The 15,103-nt window shown below is 41.0% G+C and overlaps 1 protein-coding gene across 1 annotated transcript; it reads left to right on the top strand.

Annotated features, from left to right (window-relative positions):
- The first annotated feature begins 13,208 nt into the window (after window positions 1-13,208).
- Window positions 13,209-15,103, top strand: LOC149393972 (uncharacterized). Its single transcript, XM_089618226.1, has 2 exons — window positions 13,209-13,358; window positions 13,826-15,103. The coding sequence occupies exons 1-2, from the start codon at window positions 13,209-13,211 to the stop codon at window positions 15,101-15,103; spliced, it is 1,428 nt and encodes a 475-aa protein (XP_089474352.1).

Here is a 15,103-nt window from a genome sequence, read left to right on the forward strand (position 1 = left end):
AGATCTAAGGATAATTTTGAAATAATATAATTAAAACCTAATTGCCTAATTAAAACCCCAAATTCGTTATAATAAAAATACATAATGAAATAGTAATTGCAAGACTTAAATAGCCCGATTCCATAATTAAAAATCTTAATTTCCATAATCAAAATATGTAATGGCTAAATACGTAACATTACTCCCTTCTTACAATTTGAGCTTGTCCTCAAGCTCAAACTCTGATTAACATCATTGCAATATTCACCTTCCTCGATCAAGACAATATATATGGAGTAGTTTTTGTTTGTAGTGGTGATAGGGGATAAATAGCTCTTTACAGTTGAAGCAGACGCCCTTCACCCATCGCTTGGCCATCTCTTGACTCTTTAATTAGCTTCTTCCAAATTAACTTTAGATTGTTCAAGATAGGTCTAGGTTGTAGTGGAACCTTGGTCCTCCTCTTGGATCATTCCCTAGTGGTGGTTCGTTCACCCTATCCACTAGCTATTGTAATCCTCCAAAGACATAGCTTGCTCGTCGATCGTCCTAAAACTTTAGCTCATACTATCGGGAAATCATCGCATGACAAAGGTCCACCGGTTGATGCATCTCCGCATGACAACATATTTTGTTATACAACCCAACAAAAAAGTCACACTTCCCAGGGGATTGGCAGAGGTACGGCCCAACAAGAACTCGAATTGATCACGGTAATAATGCACCGACCCGGTGTGTCGTCTATGGGTTAGCTCTCAGAGAGGATTGGCATTTCGGAGATCCAAACCGGACGTTGTCCCGCTCTACCAACGTAGAGTTTGAGGCACATTGCGTAGCTAGTGTTGGAATAAAGTTAATAAATAAATAAATATTATTTATTTGTTGGAATAAAGTGTTGGAATAAAGTTAATAAATAAATAAATAATATTTATTAACATGTGGATGGCTGATTTTGTTTGTCAAAATCGGACCTAAGTTGAATGAGAAATTGACGAGCTGGGGCGAGCTGGACAAAGTCACTTAGCTCGACTAGATAGGACGAGCTGGGCAGCTCGACTAGATAGGTCGAACTGGACGAAGTGACGGAGTCACTTCAGCTCGACCGGGCGAGCTCGACTGCAGAGGTCGAACTGAATCAGCTCGACTGGAGAGGTCGAACTGAATCAGCTCGACAAGCAGGGTCGAACTGATCAGCTCGACTGGCAAGGTCGAACTAATCAGCTCGACAGGCAAGGTCGAACTGATCAGCTCGACTAGGCGAGGTCGAGCTGGACGTATTGACGAAGTCATTCAGCTCGACAAGGGCGAGACCAACGTACTAGAGGTCGAACTGGATCAGCTCGACTGGAGAGGTCGAACTGATCAGCTCGACTGGCGAGGTCGAACTGATCAGCTCGACTGGCGAGGTCGAACTGGACGAGCTCGACCAGACGAAGTGACGAATTAAAGCCTACGGTTTTTTGGGCTTTAAGTGCACTTTATGGCTGTGTTCAATGCCATTAATGCTGAAAACGTTGGACGCTCTGAATGGTTTGAAACGGTGTAATTACGGGGTGTAATGACCTGCGTTATTGCCTTTATGGCTGGACGTTTTGGAATTCAAACCTCACTGCCTTGGCCTATATAAAGAGGTTTAAGCTCTCATTCATACATACGGAAGTATACCGAAATATACATAGAGAAAATTCCTCTTTCCCCACTGTTCCCGGATTCTCTCTCTTTCCCAGAAAATATTCTTTGTCTTGGTGATAGTATTCTCACAGGTTCTAGTTCGCTGAGAGAGTCAAGTGGTTGGTGCTTAACTTGTCTCTGAAGTCGTTGTATCCTGGGAGGCTTTCGCTCACGAATTCCAGCACCCGTGGGAGGACGATAAAAGGCTTCAAGGAAACTGTCCAACGGGCCTCGACTTTTTCGATCTGTTTTTTGTTTTCTCCGGTTCTTAGTATAAAGGTGTAACCGGGTTTTTGTAATTTTTTTCGTGTATTTTCCAAACAAGCAATTTGTCTTTATTCGTCTATATCAATATTATTTATGTAAAATTGCTAACAGCTAGAAGCGTGTGGTGCCATATATGTGCTCTCTTGGACAAGATAAAAGTGTCTAGACGCACTTTGGATTTGTCTGGTGTTTGTTGATCCTTTGTTTAGTATTTGTTGATCGACAAAGAATTCTCGCAGTCACACGATCATATGATTGGGACTATTTTCCCGTCACAGGACATAAAATCCATCTTTCAAAATCGAGGGATACCTCCAATTGGTGTTGGACTTCGTCCATTTGAGAAGCCCAATGACTTCGGACCGACTTCCAAGGTCCAAGTAAACAAATCTTTAGATTCGAAGCAAGCCCGGCCCATTCAAGGATCATCTCAAAAACGATCTCAATATAGGATCAGCTCACTTTCGGATCAATAATAAATGACAAATTAATCAATGATGGCTTGAATAAAAGAATTCAAAGAATTTAGAATTTTGAATATGTAACCGATGTAATAAGTTGAACAACGTTACATATCAAGGATTTCATATAGATACGAACGTTAATATTTGCATTTATGATTTTAACGTTAATATATTAGTATAAAGTCATGTAAAAGAGTCCAAAGAAGGTACCTAGCTAATTTTAATGATATTACGTATACGATTTGTACTTTTACTCAATCAATACAAATTACTAACATCCTCGTCCTTCATTCTTATTTTTGTTCAAGTTATTCCAAAGTCTTCATTCTTATTTTTATTTAGTTCATTAGATCAAACCAAGGAACTAAATGCCGGCGAATTTCCCGGAATTTCGGCTGGAAATTCCATTTCCATGGGTCAACGGCGAGCGGAAGAGACATTTGTCGTTTCCATGTGTGATGTCGCTGGAATTTCCAAGAAACGACATTTCGTTTCTGTCGTTTAATGCCGATAGATGTCGTTCCAACTTGTGTATAAAACCATCTTCATTTCTAGGAAATTCGAAGAAATTCGAGGGAAAAAAAAAAAAAAAAAAAAAAAAAAAAGAGTCGCGGCTCTGGAGGAGAGAACGTGGGTCTCGGAGGAATTCGACGGCGATCGGCGAGTTTCCACCATTTTCGTCACGCTGAAGGTATAAATCAACAAGATGTCGACGAATTTCCTCCGATTTGAAGGAATTTTCAAGTCGTTTTGGAAACCCTAGATTTTGAAACTTGCACCTTCAGTTTCTTGAGTACTTTGATTTTTTTTCATATAATCCTCTTCATGAAAGTTGTTTGTAATGTGACGATCTATCATATATATTTTTTTCAGATTTTTTGGTGAAATTCCGGCGAACCTTGAAATTTTCCGGCGAAACACCATTTTTTCCGGCGAACCTTGAATTTTCCGGCGACTGAAAAAACCGAAGTTCAAGTTTTATTTCTGTTTTTAAGTAAGTTTATGTGTTTACTTTTTATCCTGTATATGCTAGAAATGAAATTATTTAAGACTTAAGTGTATGAATTTATTGATATATTGAAATTGTTACGTTTTGAATTGAACTGAAATTAGTTTGAACTTTGAATAAATATTTTTGACATGTTGAAATAAATTTGTTGCATGTTTAAATTAGATTATGAATTGAAATTGTTACGTTTTGAATTGAAATTAAATTAGTTTGAACTTTGAATAGAATTTATTGATATCTTGAAATAAATTTGTTGACATGTTTAAATTAGATTATGAATTGAAATTGTTACGTTTTGAAGTGAAATGAAAGTAGTTTGACTATAATTTGTTTATATGTTGAAATAAATTTGTTGACATGTTTAAAGAAATTTGTTGACATGGTGAAAGAAATTTGTTGACATATTGAAATGAAAGTAGTTTGATTAGAATTTTTGACAAGTTGAAATTGGATTGAAATGTTGAATTCAATATGCAGGTATATCGAAGATGAGCGAGGAAGGATTTGGTAAGCATTGCACCCCAGGTGCAACAAACCCGTTCCACTTCACGTGCAATTATTGTGGGAACGTTACCAGGGGAGGGGGAATCACACGGATGAAGTTACACTTAAGTGGAAACGATTCGAAGAAAAAACGTGAAGGCATGTACGAGTGTTCCTTCACAAGTACGCACAGAGATGTTAGCGTTACAAGAGGCGACGGTCCAAAAGAAGAAAAACAAGGGCGTCCTTCAAGAATTCGTAGACGACCACGTGGCCGGACGCTTCGGTCCGACTCACGTAGAGCTTGACCCCGACCAACAATACGAACGTGATATGATGCAAGCTCTTAAAAGAAGCCGTCAAGAGACACAGCCGGATCTTTGTAGATCCGGCCCTGGTGGGGGTTCAGGGATTTCACCACCACCTCATTTTCGGCCAGATAGTGGACGACAACCTACGATCCCGGAAATCACGAATCCTAAATTGAAACAGCGTCTAGGAACAGCTGTTAGCAGCTACGTCATCCATGAGAACATCCCAGCCGCCAAAGTGAAGTCGCCGCATTTTCGACACATGATCAATGAAGCTGTGGCAGTTGGTAAGTCTCGTGTATTTGAATTTTTGAACTACCGGTTTTAATTTGACAAGTATTGTGGTGTCTAACTGTTCTATCATTTCAAACTTTACAGGTCCAGGTATTCCGCTTCCGACTCCGTATGAGATTTATAACACGTACTTGAAAGCAGAGGTTGCATCCGTCAAGAAGTACATCCATCTGCAACGGGAAGTGTGGAAGGAATATGGTTGCACCATAATGTCAGACGGATGGACGGGACCTACGCGTTTAAGCATCATAAATGTTATGGTGTACTCGGCGGGTAAGACTGTTTTTTTGAAGTCAGTTGATGCGTCAGATGAGATCAAGAACTATTTGTACATCTATAAGATTCTGTCGCCCATTGTGAAAGAAGTCGGTGAACACAATGTTGTTCAGATTATCACTGATAATGGTTCGGCTTACAAGAAAGCCGGATTGAAACTCGCTCGTTGATATGATCTGTACCGGACTCCGTGCGCCGCACATTGTATTGACTTGATGCTCGAGGACGTTGGAAAACGAGCGACTATCGCCGATGTTGTTAAGAATTGTAGAGACATCACGAAGTTCATCTACAATCACGGGATTGTCCTCTCGAAGATGCGAGAAGAAGGACAAGGAGAGCTAATCCGTCTCGGTCCGACGAGATTCGCCACGAACTACTTGGCCCTAACGAGTCTCAAGAGCAATCGACCGAGGTTGAAAAAGGTGTTCACGTCGGATTGGTGGGACCGATGTTCCTTACGTCAAACTGCACCTGGGCAGTTTGTGGAGTCAAAAGTATTGGACAATAACTTTTGGCTCCATATTGATAGCGTGTGCAAGGTGTTCGAACCTATGTACTCTGCTCTGCGTCTCGTTGATACAGAAGTTGTTCCCACGATGGGCTTGCTGTACCACGTCTTCGATTTAATGAAAAAGAAGTTGGAAAGCATCCCAAACAAGCAATGGGTGGTTGACATTGCGGTTCAGAGATGGAATAGACAACTTGACCATCCGTTGCACCAAGCAGGTATTACTCATTTCACTTATTCTTTGTGAACATCGTTGTATAATTTTTAATTTTTATCTGTGATTTATCTTGCAGCTCACTACCTAAATCCAAAATTCCAATACAATCCGGAGATCGCCAAGGCACCCGAACATCTTACGGCGGTTACAGAAGTGTTTGAGCGGCTATTCCCCAACAATGACTGCGACGACATCGGGAATGAACTTATAAAATTCTGCGACGCGAAAGGCATGTTCGGTAATAAATCCGCAGTAGCGGGAAGGACGAAGATGGCTTCCGGTAAGAACTATTTCTAATTCCCGATGTTCATATCATAGTGTCATATTTACGGAGTTTCTTCATTTTGTTAGGAGAATGGTGGGCAATGTTTGGAATTCAAACCCCCACGTTGAGAAAGTTGGCAATGAGAATCCTTTCTCAGACCGCATCATCATCGGCGTGCGAGCGAAATTGGAGCACGTTTGCACTTGTCCACACTAAGCAGCGAAACCGACTGGCGTATAAGCGACTTGAGGAACTCGTCTTTTGTAGCTACAATATGAAGCTGCAATTATGAGATATCCAAAACGACGCCGTCGACAGGAAGGATCCGTTGGATATGATCCAAAGATCAATGGAGATAATGGGCGACAATGTCGACGATGATGAACTCCTACAATGGATCCGCCCAGTTCACCTCGACGATGAAGACCGGAACCCCGACCCAAACTTCGCCTCACAAGCCCGGGCGGAAGGTGTTGATGTTGACACCGTCTTGAGTGAAGATTTCGGTCATACTTCGCATGGATCATCAGACGATGGACGTGGTCCTAACGACGGTGACGATGGTGGAGACGGTGGTGACTTTGGCGGTTATCCAGCTAGTCAAGACGTTGGTGGTGGTAGTGGTGGTGGTGGTGGTAGTGGTGGTGGTGGTGGTAGTGGTGGTGGTGGTGGTAGCCAACATTACGAGCCGTGGACTATGGAGCAAGGTTATCAACCCACGCAAGATTCTGATCACGGGTCACGACGTCAAAGATCTGATAGGTTAGTGTATTCGCATTTATTCATGTCGGAGTTCACAAACAATGTACGTATGATGAATATGGAAAGTAATATATTACATGCTTAACAGACCCGGAGAGTACTTTGACTTTGAGACCGGATCGTATTACGGTGGAGGAACACAGAGAGCGCCCACGCATTACATGTCTTCTGGTAGTGAATACGGCGGTGACTTCCAGCAAGGATATGGAGCGTACATGTCATCTGGCAGTGAATACGGCGTCGATCACTTGATGTCTCAATTCGACACAATGTCATTCACCACGTCAGACACACATAGTGACGGTTCGTATACTTGTCCTTCCTACCGTTATCCTAATCCGATAGGAGTGCCACAGCCACAGGTGAATTCCCAAGGACGTGGACGTCGTATGTACGGTGTACGCGTAGATCGGTTCGGTGCCGAGCACATCATAGCATGTGCACCGGGATGCCCGCTGATAAGTACAACTGTGGGGTACGATCAAGCCGACTACGACAGATATGTTCAAAACTTCCAACAATCGTACCAGGGAAATTTCACTTGGTCTCAGTATTGCAAGCTTCAAGAAAACCAACCGAGTTTTATCCAACCGGGACGTCCATCGGGATTCTATTGATACATTTTTTTTAATATTGTAACTATATGGTTGTGAAACATATTTATTTCATGAACAAATGGAACATTTATGCTAGATATGTATGATTTGAAGTGTTTTAAATTTGAACTACATTTAAAAATATATATATTTATGTGTTTGTTTCGCCACATTATTTCCGTTCGGTTTTCCGTCGGCACGTCGGTTTTCCATGGAAATCGGCATTTGAAAATTGCATTTTACTTGCCCTTTTCCACAATTTTTCCATTGGAAATTCCATCGACATGACGATTTTCCGTAAATCAGGAGGCTCGTAACGGCAACGAAAACGGCATTTTTTCCTTGGATCAAACCATTTCCCAGCGGAAAACAAAGATTTAGAATCCCAAGACAAAAATTTAGCCGACGTCACCTTTAAATAAAATCGGATTTCTTTAACAAAATTAGTGATTGTTGACTTCGGTGAAAACCACGTCAACACCTCCCATTCTGCTCGGTCCATGTTTGTCCTCTCGCTCCCATGGTATCGCCCATATATAGTCTCTCTCTCTCTCTCTCTCTCTCTCTCTCGGGGTGTCACTTCATGCTGCTCAGAATCCTACCGTCCCCCGGTTATAGTACCCATGAGCTTTGGCATGCATGGACTCCCAAACTTCCGCTTGTCACAAGCCATCGCGAGTCGCAATAGTAGATGATCCAATAGTAGAAAATACACAAAAAATTGAGAATACATTAGATGATAACGAAAAATCAAGAAAATAACGATGACATGAGTCGTATTTACGATCCGGGAAGATGGAAAAATTTAGATAGCAATTCAAAAATTCTAGTAATAGAGAAAGGTCCAATACGAGAAAGTGATATAAAGTTTCCCAAAGATGAAAACTCTAGACACTTTGCGATTTCTCATTATGTAAGAAACTTGTCAAATGGAGAGAAACATGATAGGAGATGGTTAGTTTATTCTAAAGATTTTGACAAAGTGTATTGTTTTTGTTGCAAACTATTTAGTGTTAAACAATGTATGAGTCAACTAGGAAATGAAGGAACTAGAGATTGGAAACACCTTAGTTACAAGTTGAAGAGTCACGAGACAAGCAATGAACATTTGATTAATATGAGTGCTTGGTTTGATTTTGAGGTAGGCTTGTCTAAGAATAAAACAATCGACAAAGATGTCCAAGAAAAAATTAATAAAGAGAAGGAACATTGGAAGAATGTCTTGGTAAGAATCATAGCCATTGTGAAAAGTCTAGCAAAAAATAATTTGGCATTTCGTGGAAGTAACGAAAAAATTCATCAAGAGAACAATGGAAATTTTTTTAGCTTAATTGAAATGATTAGTGAATTTGACCCAATCATGAAAGAGCATATCCGTCGTATTCAAAATGGTGAAATTCATAATCATTACTTAGGACATAATATTCAAAATGAATTGATTCAATTATTAGCAAAAGAGGTGAAAAATACAATTTTGAAAAAAATAAAAGAAGCTAAATACTATTCTATTATTCTTGATTGTACTCCGGATGTAAGCCACCAAGAACAAATGACTATGATCCTAAGGTGTGTAGATATTTCTAGAAATCCTATTATGATTCAAGAATATTTTTTGGGATTTTTGAATGTTGACGACACTTCCGGAAAGGGACTTTTTGATGAGCTTGTAAAAGAACGTGAATGTTTAGGGCTCGATATACAAGATGCTAGAGGTCAAGGATATGATAATGGATCTAACATGAAAGGAAAAAATCAAGGGGTGCAAAAAAGATTATTAGATATAAATCCTAGAGCATTATATACTCCTTGTGGTTGTCATAGTCTTAATCTAGTAATTTGTGATGTTGCAAACTCTTGCGTTAGGGCCGTATCTTTTTTTGGAGTTCTTCAACGAATTTATACTTTATTTTCTTCTTCTCCCAAACGATGGAAAATTTTGAAAAATAATATATCTACTCTTACAGTCAAGTCACTATCACAAACTCGTTGGGAAAGTTGTATAGAAAGTGTTAAAGCAATTAAATTTCAAGCTCCTAAAATTCGAGATGCTTTATTTGAGTTGGAAGAAACAAGTGAAGATCCAAAAATAAAGAGTGAATCTAAATGTCTAGCAATATATGAATTGGAGGATTTTGAATTTTTGCTAGGTATGACTATTTGGTATGATATTTTGTTTGTTGTCAATTCGGTTAGCAAAAACTTTCAAAGTGAAGATATTCATATTGATGATGCTATAGATCAACTAAAAGGTCATGTTTCATTTATTGAAAATTATCGTGAAAAAGGATTTGAATCTGCTTTGACTTCGGCAAAAGAAATTGCAATTGATATGAATATAGATCCTATATTTCGTGAGAAAAGAGTTATTCGTAGAACAAAGCATTTTGAAGAAAATAATGTTGATGATAACATAAGATCTCCCGAGGAGTTATTTAGGGTTGAGTATTTTCTTTTTATGGTAGATCAAGTGATAACTTCTCTTAGAACTAGATTTGAACAATATCAAGTATTTGAAAATCTATTTGGTTTTTTGTTTAACTTTAAAAAATTAAAGCTTTTAGATGAAGATACTTTGAAAAAATGTTGTTTAAATCTTGAATGTTTTTTAAGGTGTGATGGAAATTCTGATCTAGATGGCTTGGATTTATTTTCTGAATTACAAGTTTTAAGGGAAGTTTTTCAAAAAGATGATAGTAACTCGATAGAAATACTTAACTATATTAAGCACATTGATTCTTTTCCTAATGCTTATGTTGCTTATAGAATAATGTTGACTATTCCTGTTTCAGTTGCTTCCGCAGAGAGAAGTTTTTCGAAGTTGAAGTTGATAAAGTCTTATTTGAGATCATACATGTCCCAAGAAAGACTTAGCGGGCTTGCTATTTTGTCAGTCGAAAAAGAGTTGCTAGACAAACTTGATTATAAGGATTTAATTTCTGAATTTGCATCTCGAAAAACAAGAAAAGTGGATTTTGTGTAATTTTCTTACTTTTTTATTTTGTTATTTGTTTTTTTAATAATTAAATTGACTGGTCTTGTTATTTTATATTTTATATTTTGTTTAATGATAAATTTATAACATATTATATTTTTAAATTAATTTAAATATAATTGTAAAAGGCCCCGTTTTTTTCAATCGCCCAAGGCCCAAAATTTCGTTGATCCGGCTCTGATCGCGACCCAGGAACAAAGTTGTTCTTGCTATGTCTTTGCTCTGCCACAGCCGTGGAGTCGGCCAAAGTTGCGACTCCAAGGATCGCTAAACCCCACATCGCAGCTAATCCGTGGTGATCTCCCATTGTTGCAAAATTCTTTGACCACTCTTTTATCAATAGTGATGGCCTACTATAAGAAATATAGTGTATAACAACAACAAATGTCGTAGTATTAGACTAAATAATTTGTTGCAATACATATCTTACAACAACATCGATCTCTAAACTATATACCAACGTCAATAGTCCTTGTTAAAAACCCGTAGCTAGAAGGCTTGTCGCTGTAATACAAAAACACAAATTTTTAAATTGATTTGCAAATCAAGAAAATCAATTTGGAAAACATCAATATTTTAATTAGTTACCTTTCATTTATGTTCAGATTTTATGTCCATATGAATTATATGTATATATAATGCACAATATGCTAACATTTACAAGAGATAAAAAGGTTAAAGCTGTATTTGAAAACAACATTTTTAGTTAATTTAGCAATAAAGAAACTAAATTCAATTGTTTTAGTTGAATATAACAAAACGTATCTAAAGGGTATTTTAGGCGTGTTCAAATATTGACACAATCATATTTGAAATATAATATATATATATATATATGTGCATATGTATATTATATATAGTAAAACTAAACTAAATATATATGCATATATTATAGATGATATAGAAATATGCATACGTTTATCTATTACTTATCATTAAAGAGCCTAGAGGCAAGGGTTGAAAATGTTACGTACATCACCCTCTCAGGATACGTGGCCCAATATTTTTACACTCACTAACAATTTTTCTTTATAAAATGTGTTATGCCGATATTTTTACATGGTAAAAATAATACCCCGAGCAAAAAAACGACACATCAAGCCCATACACAAAGCCCAAGCCCACAAGTAAATTCACGCGCCAAGCTCCGAGTCAACACTCATAAAATGTCTTTCAAAAGAGACTCTCAAATAGTGTTTTCAAGCGAGACTTCTTGACAAATCTTCAAGATAAAACCACAAAAGAAGATCATCCGGTTATCTTCACTCGGTCAAAATCACCCGGTCATCTTCATTCGGTCAAGACCACCCGGTTATCTTCACTCGGCCAAGACCACCCGGTCATTTTCACTCGGCCAATATCACCCGGTCATCTTCACTCAGCCATGATCACCCAGTCATCTTCACTCGGCCAAGACCACTCGGTCATCTTCACTCGGCCGAAATCAGCCGGTCATCTTCACTCGGACAAGATCACCCGATCGTCTTCACTCAGCCAAGATCACCCGGTCGTCTTCACTCGGTCAAGACCACCCGGCCATCTCCACCACCCAATCAAGTACTTTTCACCAAACTCTTGGCTCCTATAAATACCCCACTCATTCACAACACAAGGGAAGTTTCTCTCAACTTGTCAAAACTCTACAAAATCACACTACCATTTTCTCTCTCTAGAAAACATAGAGACAAGTACAAATCGTTTACCAAAAACACAATACAACACGACTAATGTTGAGCGTCGGAGAACGCGCCGAGGAAAAACCCCATGCGTCCCTCTAGATTCACGTTTTCATGTGGTTAGGTGAAAGTGCGAGAATTGGAAGACCCGACGAAGAACGCGAAGAACGTGGAGATTCGAAGACCCGGAGATTCAAAGACCCGGAGACTCGAAGATCCGAAGACCCGGACACTAGAAGATTCGAAGAACACGATGAACACGAAGAACACGAACACGTGAGAAACATGAAGAATATGGAAGATTCAAAGGGTTGAAGACTCAAAGAAGCAAAGACTCAAGAACTCAACGAAGAAAACGAAAGATCCCAAGATCCGAAAACTCAAGGACTCGGAAACCCGAAGATTCGAATAACACAAACACGACAAGAAGAGAAGAACTTCACCAAACTCAACCTATGTGCGGTCATAGGGTCCGGTCTTCCAAAAATTAGATCGAACCGTGGACGGTTCTTAGTACTAATCCAAAAACGCGATTAACATTTTGGCGCTAGAAGGAGGGGGTTCTCGAGTACAATCACGAATTCCCAACGGAAAATTTCTCATCTCCACAAGTAGAGCTTCGGAACTACCAGCGGGAAATCACTCCATGTGACCATACTAGACGACATCCTAACGAGATGCGTAACCGAGTAGCCGTCTCCGAGAGCGGACCACCCCACCAAGGAGGAAACGTTGCCCACCGCACGTAGGTTCAACTCCAAGCCCGACAAAATCAAATCGAAGACGCTCCCCGAGCGAGTGTAATCTCTGAACCCGTCCACCCCGAAAGAGATGCTCGAATGGAGCGCCTTGAGAATAATTTCTTTCGTTTTGATCAGAATGATTGCGAGGATGAGAGGAGAAGAAGACACACCTAGGCGAAATCTATGGTGAACACGAAGATCCGATGGAAGCCCTACCGGAGCATGATGGACAAGAGCTGGAAGAGGCCGCTGAGGGGTACGAAGGAAACGAATACGTTGACCATGACGCGCAAGGTGATGCCCCCGACCCAAGCATCCGAGATATAGACCGCGGAGAACACTCAAACAAAAGGAACGGCCACGACGAAGACCGACGCCAAGAAGGCTGAGCACCCCGACATGCGGAAACTCGCCCTCGTGAGCCGCCGAGGCGATCAAACCACAACCAACCCCGGAGTGTCCACTCGACGTCCGCTCCTAGGGCAGAAACTTCCCGTCGCTCCGCTTTCGCCCACCTAGGTCGAGGAGAAGAAGTTGCGGATAGTGGAGACATTCGAAGATTCTCACAACCGCGACGAGTAGATGTTCCGAGACCATCCACGTGTAACCTAGATTTGAGGCGACACCTCAACGCGCAATGGAAAATCCCCCGCCGCAACAATGAGCGAGTGAACACAGAGCCATTGTACGCGATGAAACCGTTCATAGCAAACCCTCCTCCTCCGCAAATCGCTCTGGTCAACCAGGAATCCAACGAAAGGGGTCGCACGGCGCGACCCAGTCCTATAGGAACGCCGACTGGCGAAGTCTACCTGGCAGGAATGATTCAAGGGCTAAGGGAGGCACTACTACAAATTCACATTTCTGGTGCGGACGGGCCTTTAGATGCGATTTTGTCGCACCTAATAAACTATTAGGTGCGACATTTGAGGTATTTGGTGCGATAATCGTCGTACCGGATGACGTTTTTTGTCCTAGTGAGGAAGTTCAGGAGCTAATTTGTGCACAAACTTTCATGCCTGTGGTCCGAAACTTAGTAGAGAGTACGGCTTCCCCATTTACCGCAAACATACTCGAAGAAGAAATCGTGAGTGACTTCCGCCTACCGAATTTTCCTCTTTATGATGGAACGATTACAGGCGAATTCCTTATATCCTTAGTCAAAGAGAGACCAACCTCGATGACCGAACTCATGACCCACGCAGCCCAACATATCTCTGTTGAAGAGTATCTCGAAGGTCGAAGAACCAGCGAATGAGAAAACCGGAACAGAGAAGACGATCACCATGATAACAATGACTCGTGAAAGAAAAGAAGTAGAAATGTTCCGGTCCCACACGTCCGTCCTCTCGTTGAAGCAAGACCCTATTTGGTGGAGAGGCTTCGAAAGCAATCAGATTTCACCCCGCTCAACACCCCGTCGGATAGGAATCTCGCTCTTCATGGTAGCAAGTTCACCGAGCCAGTTCCTATGAAGAATGACCCCGCCAAGCGAGATAAAAATAAATATTGTGAATTCCACAAAGATCATGGACATGTTACCGTCGACTGCGTCCACTTGAGAAGACAAATCAAAAGTTTGATTCAGAATGGAAAACTAAAAGAATTTGTATTGGCCATGGTAGCAACGGGGAATGCCTCCTCGAGCCGACAAGCTACACCCGCCAACCACCAACAACGAGGTGTTAGAGGAGCCTCCCCCGGCGATGACAACCGTGGCAATGCTCGAGGGAACACTGTGACTGCCCCACTCAACATTGTATCAACTATATTCGGTAGTTCGGAAACGAGAGATTCTAACAAGGCTCGAAAGAGCTACTCCCGGGCAGTGCTCAAGTTTGATTTCTCTCACCACATCAACCTCCTTGAGGATAATTGGATGACCACTCCAGGCGAGGCAATCCATTTCACAGAGGAGGAAGCCATTCGAGTAATGCATCCTCACAATGACGCGATAGTCATCGAGACCCAGGTTGCCAACAATATGGTGAGACGAAGTTTGATCGATGACGAGAGCTCAGTCGATGTCATGTTCAAAACGGTCCTCGACCGGATGAACTTAGGAGGAATCAGCCCCACACCAATCAAGACACTGTTCTTTGGTTTCACCGGAGAGCGCATATATACAAAAGGATCCATCGAATCGCCGGTCACATTCGGGACCGAAGGAGGAGCTCAAGTCACTCGGATGGTCAATTTTCTCGTGGTGGAACAACCATCCGCTCACAATGCAATTATCGGCCGACTGACGCTCAATAAACTTCGTGCGGTCACCTCTACATATCATCTCCTCATGAAGTTCCTGACGCCCGCCGGAGTCGGGGTTGTGAAGGGAAATCAAATAGATGCGCGAATGTGCTACATCCGTGGTACCAATCACAAGGCATCAGACCTCGCGATCAAGACAATTCACCAAATCGAAGACAATTATCCATGTGCCATCAATGATGCACGAATGTTTGGAGAACTCGACCCGAGGGATGAAACAAATGGGAAGAAAATTGAAGCATCGAGCGATCTCTCCCCTGTCATGTTAGATGAAACAAAACCCGACCAAGTAATCATGTGGGAGCGCGCCTACCCATAA

The sequence above is a fragment of the Urtica dioica genome, chromosome 6 (assembly GCF_054948205.1).
Source record: "Urtica dioica subsp. dioica isolate 48M chromosome 6, U.dioica_male_clone48M_v1_H2, whole genome shotgun sequence".
Taxonomy (NCBI): Eukaryota; Viridiplantae; Streptophyta; class Magnoliopsida; order Rosales; family Urticaceae; genus Urtica; species Urtica dioica.